The following is a 20,710-nucleotide window of genomic DNA, read 5'->3' on the forward strand; positions in this document are numbered from 1 at the left end:
GCGGGAGGTCTTGACTGTCCCAAGTGATGCCTCTGCCTACATCCCCTGAAACCTGATATGTATGTAGACAACACACATTATCAACTACCTCCTCCTCCTCTTCCTCTTCTCTGCCCTGTGGCTGCTAAGCCCCTCAGAGCTTTGGGGCATCCCTCCCTGCCTGAGCTACCCTCAATCAATTTAGCAAGTGTTCAAGACAAAACCAAGAAAAAGTGCAACACAGTTGGGATGCACGCTTCCGGGTGGCCCCGATGGTGGGATGGTGCTTGGATCTGGATTGTCTCCGTTCTCAAGAAGTTGGAGAATTATCAGTCACATTTGTTAGATGGGGGAATATGATACCCCCAAATCACCTTCACCTCGCCAGGCACTTTGGAGGGAGCAGCAAGGTTTGCCCTCCTGCCCCTTTTCCAAACTCCCCTCTCCCACTTCAGTCTGTTCCTCCCACTCACCACTGGGACTCTTGGGACTCCATGGAGCTGCTGGGCACCAAGGCTCAGTTCCTGTTCCCAGTCTCGGAGATGCCCCACTGAGTCACCTCAGCAGACCTGCAAAGCAGGCTGGGAGAAGTGCTGGGACTCTGGCAGCACGGAAGAAGCAGCAATCCCATGTAACAGGGGTAGGCGTTCAGCCTGCACCCAGACCCCCTGCTGCTTTCCCCCTTCCCACTCTGCACAGCTACAGAGTGAGTACGGCTGCCAGGGAGCCACTTCCTCCTCACTGGTGGACATCTTGGTGAGAGGTGGCATGAAAAATTGGGGTAGGAGGAAGAGCTCATGACCTCGCTTGCCCCCTCCCCTGCTTTGCCTTTGCATAGTGGGAGTAAAGTATTATTCTGATTTAATAATTTTTGGACACTCACTTTGCATAGGTGGAAAGGATGACAGAACATAGAATCCAGTGGAGAATGAATTGGGATACCTACTCTTTCTGAACTTATACATCCGTAGGTCAAAAATAACATGAAACCAGGCTGTCAAGAGGAAGGAACAATTATGGGAAGAAGGGCAGAAGAGTAAAAAGCAACACAGCATGTGCTGTCTACTGTCAAAGAAAGGGGAAAGAAAAGCAGGAGATAGAATTTGTCTTCTACCACTTATGGGAAAATCACTCTGAATATGTCTCCACTGCAGCTAAGCCCCCACAGTTGGTCTGTGCCAAACTGAGTGGGGCTTACAGGGCTTGGGCTATAGAGCGATCAAATTCTGGGGTAGATGTTGGGCCTGAATTCTAGGGGCTCGTCTAGACTACATCCCTGTTTTGAAAGAGGGATGTAAATGAGCCCGATCGAAAGTGCAAATGAAATGTGGATTTAAATAAAGTGAAACCGTAGTCTAGACGCGGTTCTTTTGAGAAAAAAAACAACCTTTTTCAAAAGATCCCATATTCCTGAAAAAATGAGGAGTACGGGATCTTTCGAAAAAGGGAGGTTTTTCTTGAAAGAACCGTATCTAGACTGAGGCTTCACTTTGGAAATACCCTTTTTTGAAACAGCGATCAGATGCGAATATGCAAATGAAGCATAGGGTATCAAAATCTGTACTTCATTTGCACTTTCAAAAGAGGGATGTAGTCTAGATGAGCCCTAGGAGCCTGAACAACTACACTGCAGTTTAATGGCCCCATTAGTGCACATCAACTGCCATGGACCAGCAGTGGGAGGAGGTGTTTAATTGCAGTGTATTCAGACCCTCTAACACCTCACTTGGCTGGCTTACATGGATCAAAAATCCTAATCTAGTACATAATAATATATAATAATAAAATAATAATGATTATAATTAATAATAATAGTAGTAGTAATAATTAGTAAATAAATTGAGTTTATATTTTAACATATGTGTTTTGTTGTTGTTACCTTAAGCTACCATGTTTCTTGAACACTGGAAACGTTTACAGATGAGACTAGGTTACTTCTGGGATCTCACTGGCTTGGAGGATGAAGAAGTAAGTTTCCTTTCCATGTATTTAACATTTTAAACCTGAAAATGTACAGTAATAATTAGGAAGGAGGTTTCTTATTATATATATAATTCATAGGGGCACAATTCAAGTTCTCTTTTTTAAAATGATTGTAACTGATTTTATTTTGAGTGTCAAGATATCTTTAGAGAAATGATTGCACATTTATTACTGTCTTCCGTGTTCAGGCTCACTTTTAATAATTAATGTAGAAGATTATATCGTAACATGAATGGCAGTTCATTCTTAATTTTAAATTTCCATCTTCATTTATATAGGGTTCAGTAGTAGAGTGATGACAGATCTCTCCTTTTAGAATATTCCATTCAATTTCTGCTTTATAATGGATAACATAAATGCTGAGTGCAGAGGATTGTAACATATCACAGTAGCATACCTAATCTCTACATCTTGATCTGGGCTGCCTGATTGAAACCAGGGATGGAAAATCCTAAGCTGAAAGTACTGAGAGGTTAGACTGGTTGACACTTGCTGTTGCAGAAGTAAGACACGTATCCACCACAGCCCTGAATTTGTTTTCCACGACAAATACTGTATGTGAAGAGTAGCACTGGTTGGAATTTTGTTTTCCTTTCATGGTGAATATTTATGTACATGTTCATTCTTGTGCAGGTTTTCAATGGACCTTTCATGGGTCAGGCACTCACTGTTATGGGCACCTCCTGCTGGTCACTGAGTATATGTCGACACAGCAGTGTTATTTTGGAATAACAGACATTATTCCGAAATAACAAGTCTGTGTCTACACTACAAGCAGTTATTTTGACATTATGTCAAAATAATGTTGAGCTGGAGGACTTCTTACTCTGACTCCTGTAACCTTGCTTGTATGAGGAGTAAGGGAAGTGAAAAGAAGTGTGCTCTTTCTCAGACTTCCTACTGTGTAGACAGCACCAAATGCTGAAATGAGCTATTTTGATTTCAGCTACGCAGTTGACATAGCTGAAGTTGCATAGTTTATTTCGGCTTTCACCCTGCTGTGTAGATGTGCCCTCAGAGAATTAGCATTTCAGCCCTGGAGCTCCCGCTTTCTGCTAGTGTCTCGCCTGCTGTTACCTGTTAATGTCTCCACCACTTCATGGTAGGACCCAGAGCAAGTGTCTTCCTCTCCAGAGAATCCCCAGTCCACTATGTTCACTTTGCCTCAGTGACCTGCTGCCAGGCATCATGTAGCCCTTTACTTCAGGGGCAAACTGCAGTCTGAAATTGCCACTCAACATTGGCAAGGGGGAATGGACTTGCTGTCTTCTACTGCCCTGGCTACCTCCCTGCAGTCCTAGTAGCTTCAGGCCCTGCAACTTGGGAGTGAAGTCAGCAGAGCTACGCAACTCTTCTTTATAAATAAAATTATTCGTCTACCTACTTCTATTAAGATTTTGGAGATCAAAGTGTGCTAGCATGTAACAGTGAGAGCCACTACTTCATGAATAGGCACTCCAGGCTCACATGACTGTCAGCTGCTGGACTTGGGCATAAGTTTCCTTATAAGCTTTGGGACCTGCTGAATGACAGATGGAAAAGATGTAACCAAGTATGATAGAAATGGAGATCACGCTGTTCAAAATTATAGAGTAGCTGCACACATGTAGTTCCCTGGCATTTGTCATTCAGGCTTCATTCACTCCAGTCAGTTACTTAATGTGTGAAGCAAGTTGAAGATGTTATACAATTTCTAAGTATTTTCAGATAAAAGGATAAGGGAAGACATTGGCTAAAATCCAGCCTTGGTGAACTGCTTGTTTTAGGATTTAAAAATCCAGTTACACGATTTGTGTTTTGCTTTATCTGCAAAAGGTCATTGCACTCTGCAGGGATTGTCAGTGAACTAAGCCATGAATTGTGGATTGTGGCTGGGTTTAGTGGAAAACAAGCCATTTCAGTAAAAGAGTTGTATGAACAGGCTGCTTTTGAAGATCATTTTCTGTCTCTGAATTTGGATGTTTCTGGGAGTCAGGCTCCTTCAAATGAGGAGAAGTGCCAGCCAGAAAGCCTCTGATAGTTATTGCAAGTCTTTGTACCCCAGTTTTTTTTTAGTTTCCCCCCTCATCCTGATCCTAAATCTAGGCTACCTTGACTTATTGCCCATCATACCTGAGATTGGGGATATCAAACTCTGGGGGAAGGAGCTGGAAATAGGAAAGACAAAGAAAATGGTAATGGAAAAATTGCCAAAGCCGCAAACACTGTCCATACAACGAGTAATGAAGCAATCAGAGGAAGGTTAAGTAGTCTGGTCCAAACCTTCTCCCGATCAACAAAATACCCATGTCCCACCGCTGGACACTCTCTAATGTCAGCTACCGTAACCAAACTGGCCCCGGTGGCTTTGCTTGTGTCTTTTTTGGGAACGCTGTTGAAGCTGCCCAGGGTCAGTTTTGCTGGGCCCCCAGCTGAGTCAGAAGCAGATGTAGACTGGAGGCGGGTCTGACTAGCATGGAAACATGGAAACATAGGCATAGTTAGAGCAGGAGCAAGGACAAATGGAGCAGAAACAGGAACCAACTGGAGCAAAAGCAGGAGCAAGGGTAGGCTGTTAGCAATTCCCCTATCTAGGCAGCGGTGTTGAATAGAAGGGAGAGGCTGCTTCCTTTAGGAGCCTATATACCTGATTTGGGTGACTTGGCTGGGGCCTGCCCTGTGAATTAGCTACTCCTTGACTGAATGGTATGGGGCCTATCCCCAGTCCAGTGAGTTATTACCTTTGATGACTTGTCACACTCTCTGGCTCAGGGCTGACTCATCAAGCTTAAGCAGGCTCAGGTTTAAGGGTAACTCAGGTTTAGGCCGGTTCAGAAGTATTTCACCCAGGAAACTCAACTGAAGCGTGTTGTCCATATGGCAAGTAAAGCTTGAATTAGAATGATCCTGTGCTAACGTTTGTGACCAACTAAGACACCATCCTTGTCCACTTAGTCATTAGCAGTTCTGAATGCAGGTTGGACAGTAACTGTATAATTTAAATTGGGATTCAAACAAAGCAGAAGAGTGCTCTGGTGTAGTGGCAGCTGAAATGATAATTCTGTATAGAAACAATAGAAACCAGAGCTTCTGAGGGGTCAGGCAGATTTAGCATCCTTGCACTAATGGATATCTGACACTTCACCAAGCAGTGTATGGATAGCAACTGAACTCGCTAGCAGATGCTTAATGGATACTTGGGGAGTGTGTTGCTTGGATGGGAACACAGAATGAAGGACAGTTACTGAAGACTGTGTTGGGATGTTAGATACCAAAGGCTTATGTTTCAAGGCAGACAATTCCATGGAGAGCTTCAAAGTTTCTGTGCCACAGTTGCTGTGAATCCAGCTGGAAGCACTTCCATCTATAGGGTCATTTTGCAAGGTGCAGGTTCTGGGGGATTCTGAATATCCGGAACTAGAACGCGTGGGACTTATGGACTTACATGACTTTGATTTGCTCATGGGCCTATCCTAATAAACATATGTTGAATTCAAAATACATTTTTTCAGCCTCTTGATGGTCACAGGTATCCAGAAAGAGTGCAGATTAAAAAAAAGTCACGCAAAGTGTTTTGAAGGAACATGTTTGAAGACCGAACAATTGGTTGGCAATACACATTGAGTGTGGGACAATGCTGATATTCAGTATATTGGTAATGAAGCAAAACTTTTTGCATAGTGGAGAGGTGGCTGATGCATAGTGGGTAGCCCAGTACTCTTATTTTATATGGCAGGAGGCTATTTTGTGTCAGCTCATTGAAGAACTATGCACTGGTGAGTGGGAGGAGATAATGTGACTTCTGCTAGAATCTCAGATAATCTAGAAGAAATGACTTTGTCTGGAACACTCCATGTGCTCTTTAGGCAACCATGCCAATATAAAGTGAGACGGAAAGTACAGCTTTGTGTATTGTGCCAGGTACATATCCTCAGATCAAAGACCTTTCATGCTTAAGCTGTGATATTTACCAGTCGGGTGTACAACTGGCTGGGGGAGAATTAGTTTTCTGCTTGTTAGAGCACAAGACTGAGAGCAAGGACAGCACATCTCTACTCTTTGCTCTGCTACAGACTTGAGTAAGCAAGCCACTTAATTTCCCTGAATCTCAGTTTCTTCGGCTGTGAAATGGTGATAATGCCATAATCTTACAGGCTTAACTCATGACTTGCAAAGCACCGTGAAGTCAATAAGTGGAAAGAGTTATGCAGAACTTTAAGTGGAAATGTTTTGTGGCCTGTAATGTAACAAATCCTTTCACTTGTCTCAAATGCAAAATGCTTCACAGGTCTCAGTCTCGGTTACAGACATCTTCTCTTACCGTTCTTTTGTCTGCTATTGGCATTTTCCATGAACATGCAGAAGATGGCACAGTTTCTGTTGGACCTTTAGACATCAGTTTTATGAAGGAGTTTGTTACATGTCACCTCTGCTCTTAAAACAGACCATGATGTCCCACTAGACAAAAGTGGTCCTTAAGTATGCTGATGAAGCTCTTACAGAATTAGAGGGTACAGGAATTATGGAAAACCAAGACTTAGATCAGGTCAAGCCTGAGGTGGCAGCAGAGGAGGATGCAAGATTAGGGGGTAAACTGAGATGGAATGGGAACATGGAGAAGTCAGAGATTGTGGTGTTTTAAGAAAGAGCCAGGAAAAAGAAGTCTAAACAAGCCAGTTTTAATGTATCTTGAGTATCTGTTATGAAATGAGGCAGGCAGGGTAATAACCATAAAAGCCTTGACAGTTGAGAGATACGGAATGAGGTTTACACTGAAGTGTGTGTTTTTGTTCTGCCTCACTGGGGCTTTGATTTTCTGTGAAATAATGTTTCTTTAGACACACTGGGCTAGATTAATCTGTGGTGCACCCTCTATGACTTCACTAGAGTTACACCAGAGAAAAAGGTCATCTTTTTTTAAGTATCTTGGCAATAAAAGTCTGAGAAAGAAATCTCTGCAAGGCCTGAATGTTGAGCTGCAGCTGGCAACTGCACAAATTTATCAATGATTTGTACTGTCTGTACACCCAAAGTCTACAAACATAATAGATAATATTGGGCACTGGATGAAAATTGTTGATAATTGACTTGAAAAAATAGAAACTTGAAAAAGCAAGTACAAATCTTGCAAATAATAAATAAATACAGCATGACCACATTTGATATTTAGGCACCAAGCTCCCACTGAACTGTAAGGGTTTATATACCTTTCAAAATCAGGCCCTAAACTCATATATAACTCTGAAAGGTGTCCTTAATATTCATAGGATTGCCAGGTGTCTGGTATTGAATTGGACAGTACGGTATTTTCATCTCCTGTATGGTAAAAAAATCAGAAAATACCGGACACCTAAAATGTCCGGTATTTTCTGATTTTTTTCCTGGCCAGAAGGCGAAAATCCCGAGTGCTTACCGGGTTCCACAGGAGAGCTGTCCAGCCCTGCGCAGGGAGGCAAGATGGCAGGCAGCCACTGGCAGTCTGTTAAGGCCAAAAAGCCTCAAAAGCAAAGCATTTCTTAAAGGGCCCATGCCATGGGTGGGGGTTTTTTTGTTTGTTTGTTTTTTTCAGAAACCATCTGCATCCCAAAATTTTCAGCTTCCTACAGGCTTGTCAAACAGTTTTCAATTTTGTTATGTAATAGCCAATAAAGCAAATGAGAGGACAGTGCTAGAGCAGCACAATTGAAAGCTAGAGATAAATTTTTCTTAAACCCCACAATCAGAGAAATTCATTTAACATGGTGGAAACACAAAGAATGCCTTAGCCTAGTAAATCAGAGAGTTATGTTTCATCTTCCAAAATAACTTCAGCACTGTCTATTTAATTGAAGCTGTCTTTAATGCAACAGAATTCCTTCCAAAAAGAAGGTGGATTTTGCCATGCCAGAGAACAAGTAAAACGAATATACATTGGTCAGTTGCTTCTGTATTTTCTGTATTTGTGAGTAGGTAGCGAAAGGCCTCTTTCTAAAGATTCTTGGAATTAAGGCTATCATCTTACACGAATCTTTGAAAATTTTCACCTAGGGATATGTGCTTCTTTTTTTGTTGTTTTGGGAATGAGACAGACCTTACTATGCAAATAATCCCAGTTAAGGTGATTTTCAACATGACTGGAAACATTATTTTTTTTAAAACCAGACGTTTAGAAGCAACAGTAGAATTCTGCAGAATTGGGTGAATTCATAGCAAATTTCCAAACTACATGTCCAAAATGAAGAATCCTGATTTTTGTTCAAACAATATGTTTTTTTCCTTGTCTAAGTCAGGTTGATTCCTCACAGAGGTAAATCTATTTGACTACCTGTGTTGAAAACAATACTTTTACTCACAATTCAAAGTTAAGACCCTATCCTCTCCTTTATGTCAAACTAGCTGGACTTACCCGGCATTGCCCGGGAAACCGGAGGAACAAAATTTAGAAAAACAGAATCTGGTCCTCACAGCCTCCAGCCATACTGCAGCTACTAGTGCCTGACATCTGGCCATCATGGTAGACCCCCATACTTTTCTACTGCTGCATAAAGCAAAATCTCGGACTCAAAAAAGAGGCATTGCAATGTTGAGAATCAGAGCTATCTGACTTGGCAAACTTAGATACAAAAGTCACAATAGAAACTGTCTCTGTTTTCTTCCCATGTCATGAGTCTTGGAGCCATTAAAAGCACAGTGGAAGGGAGAGCCCCCAAATCACCATGGCTTGTTTCCCCAGCATTGCTGGAAGCATATGGAGGCCCCTCTTCAATAGTGCAATGTTTTGCTTCCTATCAGATGGTATTTTTGCTAATTATGCTTGTAGAAGCTAATGGTTTTTTGGCAGTGAAGTAGGGAGATAGGCATGCTGGGTCTGCAAATTCTCATCCAAGAGCTGAGTATAGGGATGCCTTAATTAATGGGACTGGCCCTACTGAATCTGAGAGACTTCAGGGTGACACCTCAAACTCTTCTCCCATCTTTTTTGATGAAACTATGAATCAGCTACCTGAGCCTGCTGGTACCTCTATAGTCCCTCCTCCAGCACCGCCCCCTTAACCAGCTGCCCCTCCCATGGACTGCATCTCTCCCCCCCAGGATCACCCAGTATCAAATCCAGGACCAGTGCCCAGATTTGAGGGATCCCTCCCCCCCACCTTGGATTAATTTCTCACCTACCCAGCATCATCCAGTGCTGCCCCTTGGGCCAGTGCCCCTCAAAGGAGACCCCACCCCTGCCATGGTCTTCATTTCTCACTCACTCCCTGCAGGATTGTCCAGCCCCCATGTCCTTCATCCCCCTACAATCCTAACCTCCCCCCACTGGCTCCCAATGGTCCAGCCCACCCCCCAATGATCCAGCCCCCCAATCCTGTCCTACCCCTACTCACCCCCAATGGTCCAGCCCCCCCAGACCAGTCCACTCCCCATTCATTCACTCCTCCCCTCCCCTCTCTCACCTCTGGATCCCCGATGTGCCTCCTTCCTGACATTTTTTTCAAAGTGGCAGCTGAGCGGTAACACCAGCCCCACCCCCTCTGCCTAGAGTGAGCCTCGGCAGCAACCCGCCCACCCATTGGTCAGCTGGCGGGCCCCGAGCCAATTGCAGTATTGAAAAGGGGCCTCTATATGCTTCCAAAAATGGTGGGGAAGCCACTTCTCCCCACACTGCCAAGCTCCGTACAGCCCCAGGGAGAGGCGTCGGTCTCTCATCACTTCCCTCCTACAGTTCCTTAAAACCTTCTCCTGGAGGAAAGGTTATCCCATGCAAAGTCTGGTTGTGGTAGGTCTTATAGTGTCCAAGTTGTTAGAGCACAAACATACAAACATTCTCCTTTATATAATAGGTAAAGTTCCTTGCCTTTCCTTGGCACTGCTTATGTAAACTTTCTATACCACTTCCTGGGAGATTCTCCTCATCTTGCCCTTTGCTAGCTTGTTTAGGATATTTTTCCTTCTGAGAAGTCTTCAGCTTCTGCACTCAAAATGGAGTCTGATTAGCAAGTCCACAACTAATGCAGGTCAGAACTGATTTGGCTGATGAATAACAAGCAGGCTTCATGGATGCTTGAAGACTCAGAAATAAGTGCTCTGCTCACAGATTTTTGCTCTCTGTTTTTTTAGGAAAACTTAACTCAATCTTTTCTGATCTAGTTTTTACAGGATGAACTAAAACAACAACAAATGGTCTGCAATTTCTCTCATGGCGTCACTGCTTCTACAGTTGCTCTCTCCCAATGACTCTCTGTGTTTTGAATTATGTTTTCTGGATGGATTAGCTTACATTTTCCTCCTGCTGACTTTCTTTTTTGTTATTTTCTGCCCTTGTTTCTAAGTTCTTTAGGTTCCCTTTTATTATTTTTCGATCTTCCTGGGTGTTCACAATTCCTCCCAATAGATCATCTGTGAAACATCTGCACATTTAATTATCTTGCGGTTAACCCCTTCCTGCAGCTTATTAATACTTATTTAATGAATCTGAAGCCAGCCTTGATTCTTGCTGTATCCCGTCTAGACAAGTTGCTCCAACTGACTATTTTGTCCTTTAACATTACGTTTAATCACACTGTGTTTAAATTAAGGAGGACGTGATTTTATTAGGGCAGTTGGGAGAGGAAATGTGAAAAACACTTTTACCATTCAGGGCTTAGGCAAAACTATTTTGCTAGTTGCTGCTTCTAAATTGAATTTAAAGGCACACTTCACGCACATTTTCACTTGTAGAATAGAGAAACCAAGGCATATATCTCATTTATTAGTCAGGAAAGATATATGGTTGCACATTTTTCCATGTCACATTAGTTTCTGGGGATGCTGGTCTGCAGAGTAGTAAGGAGGCTTCTGGTGACAGAGGTGCTAGAAGTAAGAGTACTGAGGGTGCCACTGCACCTACTGGCTTGAAGGGATTTCCATCATATACAGGATTTACAGTTCAGTTCAGTGGCTCTCAGCACCCCTCTTATGCAAATTGTTCCAGCACTGTTGTCTGATGCAGCAGTAATTCCTAACTCCACACTAGCTGTTTCACCTGCAACAACCATCTAATTTGCTCCCCTCTCCTTTTCTTTATTACTTTTCCATCATGAGTGTTTCTTGGCTTGTCCATGGGTGAGTTGCCCAAAGTTCTCAGATCAGTTTGCTCTCCTTTTGCTATTCTTGTCTCTTTGAGGTGCTGCTATTCAAGATGAGTATGTAAGTGCAAGTGGAGATCAAACAGGCTCTGTGTATACGTGTCTGAAGCACTTAAATAATCTCTGTCTCACCAAAAGCCTCATGAGTATTTATTCTTATGTCTCCTGGGATCTGGAGGAAGAGGTTCATTTCCCCTCACTTCCATTGGTAAAATAAATAAACTTTGACACCAGAAGCTACCCGACTGAGGTGAATGGGAGGAGTCCACATCTCCCAGAGTTATTGTTTCAAGCTCTGTCTGCAGTGAATTCATCACAGCATTGCTATGCCCACGGTTCATGTTTGAAGAGTTTTCTTCGCAGCTGCAACCTTTTTTCATGTAAAATGTGATATGTGAGTGGCGGAGCTGTGAATTGAGTGCAAGTGCCACTCTTTGAGCCCTATCCATTGGTCCACAGTCCAAAAACCAGCCACAAGGAAACTGGACAGTGCATATAAGTTAAGAATGATTTTTCTTAATGGGCCAGATTCTGCCCTCTCTCCTCCTGATGGGCCTGATTCTCCTTTATATTCAGACACAAAGGGTATGTCTACACTACCACCCTAATTCGAACTAGGGTGGTAATGTAGGCATACCGCACTTGCAAATGAAGCCCGGGATTTGAATTTCCCGGGCTTCATTTGCATAAGCCGGCCGGCGCCATTTTTAAATGCCAGCTTGTTCGAACCCCGTGCCACGCGGCTACACGCGGCACGGGCTAGATAGTTCGAACTAGCAAGCCATTCCGAACTATCTGTACGCCTCATGGAACATACCCAAAAGGGTCTTAAAATTGGCCTAATTTGCATTCACACTTGCTTTATGATCCCTTTTTACTGCCAGAATGGTATATATTTCTCTACAATTTCTCCCATTAAAACCTATAGGAATATTCCTGCCTTAATATACTCTTCAACAAGAGGAAGGATATTCAAGGAAGGATTCTACAGCTCTGCCACTAATACTTTCTGATGTTATTTAAGTCAATGGCAGCCAGTGTTGACTGCCCTAGTTTTGTCTATAAAAATGAAACAAGATATTTTTATACTTGTGCTGTTGGTTTTGTGGGGGGCCCAAAACACTTTATTCTTGCAGTTTCACATGGGGCTTTTAGTTTAGCTGCTTGGCTTTATATATCAATGACACTGTACTCGTTCTCACATGCACATGGAATTACATGAGTAAGACCAGACTATGGTAAATTCATGCCAATAAAAACTTTATTCCACACTCCTCCTCAGTAGAATATGTGATGATGTGGTGTAGGATAATGATTCATTAATGGGAATTTGGGATGACCTTACTTTATTTGCAGGTATCTCTGTGTGTGTGTATCTGTCCATCTTCAAGGTAGAATACATTGTAGCAATACATTTGACAAATTAAATTAGTATTGCTTTTTGTGACTGGTCCATTAATAGAGGCCATTGTAATAAGATGGTTGGGGGTGTGTGGCCTAAACTTCAAAGTGTCACATTTCTAGTCTCTTTTCCCAAAAAGGGAGATGTAAAGGGATCTGCCCTTGGCCCGGCTCCTGCCTGCCTCAGGGCCTAGCTCTCAATTGGGATATAATGGGGGAGGGGCTAGGCACATGCTCTCCAATGGGGACCATGTGGGAAGCAATACCAGCTGAGTCCACCACACAGATGATCCACATTTGCTGCCCTGGCCATTTCTTACTTGTACTGTTTTTTCGACTGCTTTCAACATCTATTCAGCAATAAGCCCGGGTACCTTAAAATCATGCACAATCATAGAACTTGAAAGGGCAGAAAAATATAATGTCATGAATATCTGAAACTTCGAAAAAACCCTGTAATTAGCCTTTCTTCAGATGATGTCCCATTGTGATGGGGTATCTGCATTTCACTGGCCCTTTAAGTGTTAAAACCCAGCCCTGGGAGAGAGTGGTGGAGCCAGCAGATAAGGCAGAAGAGCCAATTGGGGCCCAGCTGGGGCTGTATGAATGAGGGTTCTTGGAGGGGTGGAGACAGACCCACTCTTGATCCAGCTATGAATCAGGAGGGTCCTAACTGCTAGGGAAGCTAGAGTAGGGCTGGGGAAAGGCAAGCAGAGCTGCGGAAGCTCTGGCCAGGCACGCTCCCAGGCTGCAGGGCCTGAAGCAAGGTCTGGGGGATACCGGAGCTGTCGGGAGGCGGCAAGGGCAGTAGAAGGCAGTGGGTCCACACCCCTTACCAATGATGAGTGGCCATTTCAGACTGCAGTTTGCCCCTTAGGCAGGGGTCAGATGGCAACTGGCAGTGGGTCACTGAGGCAAGGTGGGCATAGGGGATTGGAGGTTCCCTGAGAAGGAGGACCCCAAACTGTGGGGGCACTGCGGCAGGGCAGTATGCTGAGGGGAGGATGCCAAGGTTGGGGAGGGATGTGAGTTCTAACGCAAGGTGGTGGAGTCATTAACAGGTAACAGCAGACGAGACACCGACAAGGGGATGCTCCAGCACTGAAGAGCTAATTCCCCAGTGACCAGCAAGAGGCGCTGTGACAGTGAGTCATGCTGTGTGACACCCATATAAAAAATCCAGTGTCTTCTGATTTACCAGGACTAAAAAAAAAATGCCCTATTACCATGAGATGGGGATTCCTAGCTCCGCAGAAGTGCCAAGTCCCCTTTTCACAACCTCTGGCTAGCAAGATAGGTATTTCGATATTTGTAACAAACGATTAATGTATCAGTCATTACGATTGCCCTGCTCATTGGGGGGATTACTGCAAGGGTAGGAAAGTGGCTGTTAAACACGTTAGCCTGTCTGTATAAGTGGTAACTTTAATTACAGTAGAAATAATTTGAAACTGAATATTCCAGACTATAGCTCTCAGGACTCCTGTGGCTGGTTCATTTCGAAACTTGAGATTCCAACTGCTAACATGTGACTATCAACACGGGCTGGATTTGAATTAATGGCCAAGAGGAAAAAGGCTCTGTAGCTTTATCACTTGCCCAAGTATTTCAGTCCACTGTGGTGATAGCACTTCTGAACAGCATGTTTTATTTTGCCTCATGGGATGCCCTTGTCAGAATCTTCTAATTTAAGGCCATGTTTTAAAAAATCAGCCAATCAGCTTACATCCCCAAATAAGTGTGGGTGCAGTGTTGTGGGAGCAGACAGTGTCATGTATGCATCTTACTGCTTGAATTGTAAACAAAGTAAAAATGCAATACTTTGAACCTGCAAATAAAATATGGGTACAGAATGAGATGTCTAGTTGAGAGCCCTTTAAAAATATCCTATACTATGTATATGCGCCCTGTATTTTGTTTTAACTTTCACTTTAGATTAGTGTTTGCTTTGGAAGGAGTTCGATAGGGTAGTTCCTTCCCGTTCCCACAGTGGCTTCTATTTTCTACCCTTCCATTTATGCTGTTAGTAATGTGTAGCATGAGGTTGTTATTCAAGTTGATTTTTTGTTTCTTCTTCAAATCAGATATAATTGTAAAAGAACTTTGGACTAGAAAGCCGGTAGGCCTTATTCTCGTGGTCCCTTTATATCATCCTGGCAGTTGTAGAAGTCCCTTAGAATTAATTGACATTCCACTGACAAATAAGCCATAACAAAAATTGAGAATCTTGCCCCAAACTTTTATTTTCACATCATCATTCCAAGAAATATAGGTGTTTGAGGCGCATCCTTCATTTGCAATAATGAAATTTCTCACAGTGCAGAGCAGCTGGGTTTTAATTCCCATTGTTCCAAGTTTCCATCTTCATTTGGGCGGCAGCTGGGTCTTCAGTGTTACCATTTGTGGAACTGCATCCCTCCAGGTGTCTGTCACACTCCCTGTCTGCTTGTATTCAAGGCCTTGGTGTGAGGCCTTTCAATTCATGCCTAGCATTTCCTTGACCGTTTTAACCTTCCTTCCTTATTGACCCCATGGAATTAGAGATTTGTCTTTCTCATTTTTATTTGATGCTATCATTGGCGCGGTGTTCTGGAGCTGTTTTAATTTATTTATTTCTGTTTGGGATCCCAGATGTGTTCATGATGGGTGCTTTATACAATTTTTTAATAAATCTCTTCCCAAAGCAAGGAGACATTCAAGAACAGTTCTGTTCCCTCTATAGTCCCTTCTCTTATTAGGGCAATTATCTGTGTGCCTTTTGATTTGTACAGAGGTTATTTCTTATTCTCATCTGTAGAGTGTAGTGGACAGCTCTTTATTTTATCTATGGGGCAAACCTTAGAGCCCTTTCTCAGGGAAAATTCCCACTGACGTCAATGAGGTTTTGCCTGAATAAGGACTCTAGGATTTGGCTCTTTGTTTTCAGGATGGGAATTCTCATTTTCCACTCTGAGCATTCATTTGGCCTCACAGTACCTTGGCTCACATGGTTTTCAATAAGTGTCTGGCAGCTGTACTGGCCTACCTCCAGCATCATGGGATTCATATTTATCCCTACATGGACATTTGGCGTTCCTCAAGTCATCAAAACTATTTCTAGCTTATTGTCCTACCTCTAAAAGTCTTCCCATTTTCACACAAAGAACTTGATTCTGAATCATGCTAGTTTTACAATGGTGTAACTCCGCTGACTTTAGTGCTGTTATTTCTGATTTACAGCAGTGTAAATGTCAGAATTAGACTAAAATCTCTAAATACTTAATATGCATCATTTAGTGTGAAGTACTTGTAAGTACACATGCACACACATGTGCTCATGCTTGTCTGTGTGTGCGCGCATGCGCGCGCGCGCACACACACACACACACACACACACACATATCGGAAGTGATAAGGGACAAGGAAGCTTTGCAAGATTACTATAAAGATATATTAGATTCTAACCCAGGTATGGAAGTGTGGAATGAGATACAGAAGCACTGAAAAGTTAAACAAGAACTACCAATATTTTAATAGGGGGGAAAAAAGAACATAAAGTACAGTACCACAAACTATTGTTGGGGCTCTGGAACTCAATCTTAACTTTAGCTTTTGTTTCTGGTGCCCACCCAGATCAGTAAGGGGTTCTGTCATTGCCTTTCTTATAACCTTGGGGAGCCTTAATGTTATGCTGCTAGGGCTCAGATACTTGATATCTATAGCCTGTGCACCAGCACAAAGTCTTAACCTGGCTTCCACCAGCCTTGTTGTTCCTTGCAGAGTGATTCTAACAACCCTTCCTGTCCTGAGTCTTCCCAAATCCGAACTTCTTAAGTATCAGAAACTCAGTCTTTTCCCTTCTGGTTTATCAACCCCCTAAATATCAGTTCATTTTTGCATACACCCTTCTTGCAGTTGGCACAACAGAGATCTGCTTTGGGTAAAAGAGACAAATGGTTTATTTAATTTAAAAAAAACCTCACAGCTTGAAAGATGAAACTATAGAGAAGAGCAAAAATATACAAGTTAAACTGCAAATAAATATAAAGACATAACCTTTGCCTTTCCAGTTTTATAAAAGATAAAATCACTTTTCTAATACAAGTCATCTATTGCCTGTGTACAGTTTACCATTATACATCCATGTATACGTAAGTCTGACGGTATGGGTTTGGTGGGGGAGATCCAGTATTTCATGGACAATTTAATGCCAACAGACTTTTCCTCATTTTCTGGATGCCTTTCAATTCAAGCCCCTCCTATTTAAAAAGGGTTTGCAAGTTGTTTGCTTCATTCACTGTTGATATTCCGAGTGAAGAAATCTTGTCTCGCTGTCTTTTCATTAACTTTTCCTGGATCGTACCATGTATTCTTACCAGTTTGTGTAACCACTTGGCCCAGACAATATTTCCCACTGTCCGGGGGTGAGGTGGAACTGAAATTTTTTAACACAGTTCTCTATGTGCCCGAATACATATATTCGTCATGGCAACATATATACCTCCCTCGTAATTAAGTTAAGAAATGTTATACACTTCCATAAAAAACTTTACTCGACCTATTTTTATAGCACAGTAATGCTGTATACAATCAGTTAATACAACTGATTAAAACCTGTTATCTCTCTGGGGTGTATGATCAAGTAGATTTTGTGACCAGGCTGGTAACTTTCTATAACAATTTAACCAGGTTTACTGGCATTGCTAAGGCACTGTGCCCCCTAAAATGGGCCTCAGTGGATTGGACATACACATTTTCAGAGGATTGTGGAAAATGCACCCTGCACTTTTTAGTAGTAAGTCTTGGTATTTTTAAAGTGCTGGGCACCTTGTCTTTAGCACAGAAGAAAGCGTTTAGCCTGACATTGCCCTATGCAGGAACAATGTCTCTATCACCCATCACTCAGACCCTCCACTTTTGCAAACACTGGAATGTGTTCTGGTGGTAAAAGCCAGTCCTTAGCTCTAAAGTATATTTTAAAAGTATCTAAAGAGTCCAACCAACTCTAAGCGTTTTTGATCTGCACTCCACAAAATAGTTGAACATTTTTCCTGTGAATCAAATCCCACCCTTGCCAGCCACAAAAGATTGTGGAATTATTTAGAGGCCATTTTGTGGGTGAAGCGATAAATATGCTTGAGAGCTACTTGTTTAAATTATGCTATTTCAAATTTTTGTTTTCTTGCTGACCTACATTATAGTGTGAATTACTCAACATGTACTGAATGTTGCTTTTTTTTATAGTACCCATCTTTATGGAGAATGTTTTTAATATGTTCTTTATCCCTTTTCACTATCAAAAATGCACCCAGGAACACGTAAATGTTTGACTAACATTTCCATTTAGATAAATCTATGAGTGTTTGATCTCCATTCTTTGTGGCTGTGTACTAATCATGTTTTATGGCTGAACAATGGAGGAGGAGCTATGTCTCAATGTATTTGTGATGTTTTTATATTCTGTAAATAACAGCTTTCAAAACGTTTTACCACAGTCGTGATTTTGTTTTGACTTGTTTCAGGAGCATCCCAGACCAGAATATGAAACCAAAGTGCTACAGAAAAAACAAAAAAATGAAACTAATGAAAAGGATGACTTAGATGAGGTAGGACATATGGATTTACTTCTGTGTTTCATTTGCATTTTGTTTATATTTTATTAACATTTTTGTGTCTGTCTCAATTTTGCTCTGCTGGTCAGTTTGCAGAATAATCTCTTCTGTGCTGTTTGCCTCTTTTTCAATCTCACGTTTTTTCAGTCTCACGGGGTATTTCTGATGACTTAGTCCTGTGCATCCCTGCACCACTGCAGCATGATTTTAGGTCCCTCACTCAGCTAATGCTGCGTGAGGCATGCCACCTAAGAGTGGAGAACATGTAGTGCGGGGTCTACTAAGGATGGTGGTGACGGATTGTGATCAGTGATGGAATCAATGATCTGCTGTTTCCTCTTTGAAACTGCTTCAGAAAGTAAAGTTTCCTACATTTGGGCACTCCCACAGCATATGTAGGACCATACTATTTTACCCTTTCAGTATTTGTCTGCTGAACTCATTCCTCACCATGCTTAATTTGATATTTTAACAGCAAGTGTAATAAAAGGAGGGGCAAGAGGACAATGTTTTCATTTTTTTCTTTTTGAAATTTAAAAAATCAAGACATTTCACCAGAGAATCAAAATTTTTTCCTATTTTTAAAAATTGAAATAAAAAAACACCAACCAGTTCTACGTTCTGGATAATCCCCAAATTGGATTATTGTGATGAAATCTTTTTGGATGATACTTGAATAACACCCAGAAACTTCAACTATCCTGAAAAAGGCCCACTGAATTACAGTGGCATAGGTTCAGGCATCTAGGGCAGTAATCAGAGGCTCAGCTCCTTAGCAGTCTGACTTGGAGCACAACTCAGACTGGTTCCCACTTGTTTCCAGGAACAATCCAAGATATTGCCTGTCTGCTACAAAGTCTTGGGTGTCATCGTCACTGCAACCCTTAGCTGGAGTCAGTACACTTGAGTTCCTGCACTCCAGCTAGCACACGTTAAGTGAGAGCAACCGCAAAACAAGACTGAGTTACACAGGCTACGTCTAGATTGCAAGCCTCTTTCGAAAGATACTTTTGAAAAAGACTCTTTTGAAAAAGAGTGTCTAGACTACAACCAGTCTGGATGCTCTCTTTCGAAAAAGCACAGTTTGCATTACATAGCGCCTTTTTTTGAAAGAACACTTTTGAAAAAAGGCGTTCTTCCTCATAAAATGAGGTTTTCTGCAGTCAAAAAAACTGCCGCGTTCTTTCAATTTACTTTCAAAAGAATTCAGCAGAAGTCTAGACGCAGGGGGAGTTTTTTTGAAAAAAGGCCACTTTTTTCGAAAAAACCCTGTAGTCTAGACACACCCACAGATTGATTTACATAGTAGCACCGAATTATTGGATTAACTGCTGCTGAGTTGGTGTAACTCCAGTTGTTTCATCACCACTGCAGCTTCAGCATCACTTGAGTTTCAGCCCAGCGCTGTGCTACCCTAGCTAGCTTGAGCTTAAAGTACCAGGTAAGCAGAGCTGAATCCCATCCACACACTAAAATGTCTAGATTAGGGGTAACACTCAAATTATAACTTGAACTAACTGGACTGTGAAAACACACCCCGTGTTATATCTACTCTGCAGTTGGGAATATTTTCCCCCAGTATAGTTAGACCTGGTCTACCATAAGGAGTCATTTTGAAATAACAAACAGAGCGTTCACATTACCAAGCCCGTTATTTCAAAATAAGGGGCTGATTATTTCAATAAATAACTCCTGCTTTCCATGCGGAATAACGCTTATTTTGAAATAGTTATTTTGAAATAGCGGTAGTGTGGATGCTCCACTTTTGCTAATTCGAAATAACCGCTCCCCAGAGTCATTCAAAATAATTACTTCCCAGTGCTTCCTAGGACTCTAAGTCTAGGTAGCACAGACACATTAAGGGAGTCTGCCTCGGACTAATTTTGAGACTTCCCTGGAGTGTGGGCATGCTACTTTGAAATAGTTATTTTTTGAGTTATTTCAAAATAATTTCCTAGTGTAGACATGCCCCTAGATAGACACACAAGATTAGCTCTGCTCACCTTAGCATGCTAAAAGTAGCAGTCTAGCTGGAATAGAATGGGTAGAGGCTCAAGCTAGCCACCTGAGTACAAACTCTCCCAGACCTCCTGGGTATATAATCGGGTAATCAGCCTGAGCCATCACCCCCAGCTATTCTGCTACTTTCAATATGCTTGCTGAAGCAGAGTGAGCACCTGTCTGCCTAGCGATGCTGGGAAGTGTGCTCTCAACAGCAGCTACCGTTAGACTGCCTCCTTTTCCATATGTTACCCAGTTGGTTGAGATCAATTTGGACACTCAGACCATTAGGTATCATTTGTGTGCCTAGGGCTGGAAATAAGGAATTCTCAGTGGGTGGCTTTGAGTGCGGAAATGCTCAGATAATCAGCTGGGTACCCAGGTAGTTTGTATATCTTTGATTGTTTTTGTGTTTATGAGGGGATGGTTTGGGAGATTTTGGTTTGGCTGGGTACCTATTTCATTTGTGTTGGGTAACATTGGTTGGTTGACAGTCTGAGTCACTGGTCTTACTGTAAATGCATCAAAATGTCTGCTTCAGAACTGAAAGCAAGTACACATTCCCATTCCCCTCTTGTAAAAAGTCTGAGGTCTATTTCCCAGGCATTCAGAAATCCCTGAAGACTCCCTGAATTAGTCTCGGCTAAATGTAGTTTATTCTGTGTGTGATAC

At 42.3% G+C, this 20,710-nt stretch overlaps 1 protein-coding gene across 1 annotated transcript in view; it reads left to right on the top strand.

Moving 5' to 3' along the window:
• ANO2 (anoctamin 2) overlaps positions 1-20,710 on the top strand; it is a 292,358-nt gene that overhangs the window by 140,696 nt on the left and 130,952 nt on the right. Inside the window, exons 14-15 of the mRNA XM_006128152.4 lie at positions 1,865-1,947; positions 17,948-18,031. Coding sequence (XP_006128214.3) covers positions 1,865-1,947; positions 17,948-18,031 — 167 coding nt within the window. The remainder of the gene's footprint in view (positions 1-1,864; positions 1,948-17,947; positions 18,032-20,710) is intronic.

Source organism: Pelodiscus sinensis, chromosome 1 (assembly GCF_052426305.1).
Source record: "Pelodiscus sinensis isolate ZL-2025 chromosome 1, ASM5242630v1, whole genome shotgun sequence".
NCBI lineage: Eukaryota > Metazoa > Chordata > Testudines > Trionychidae > Pelodiscus > Pelodiscus sinensis.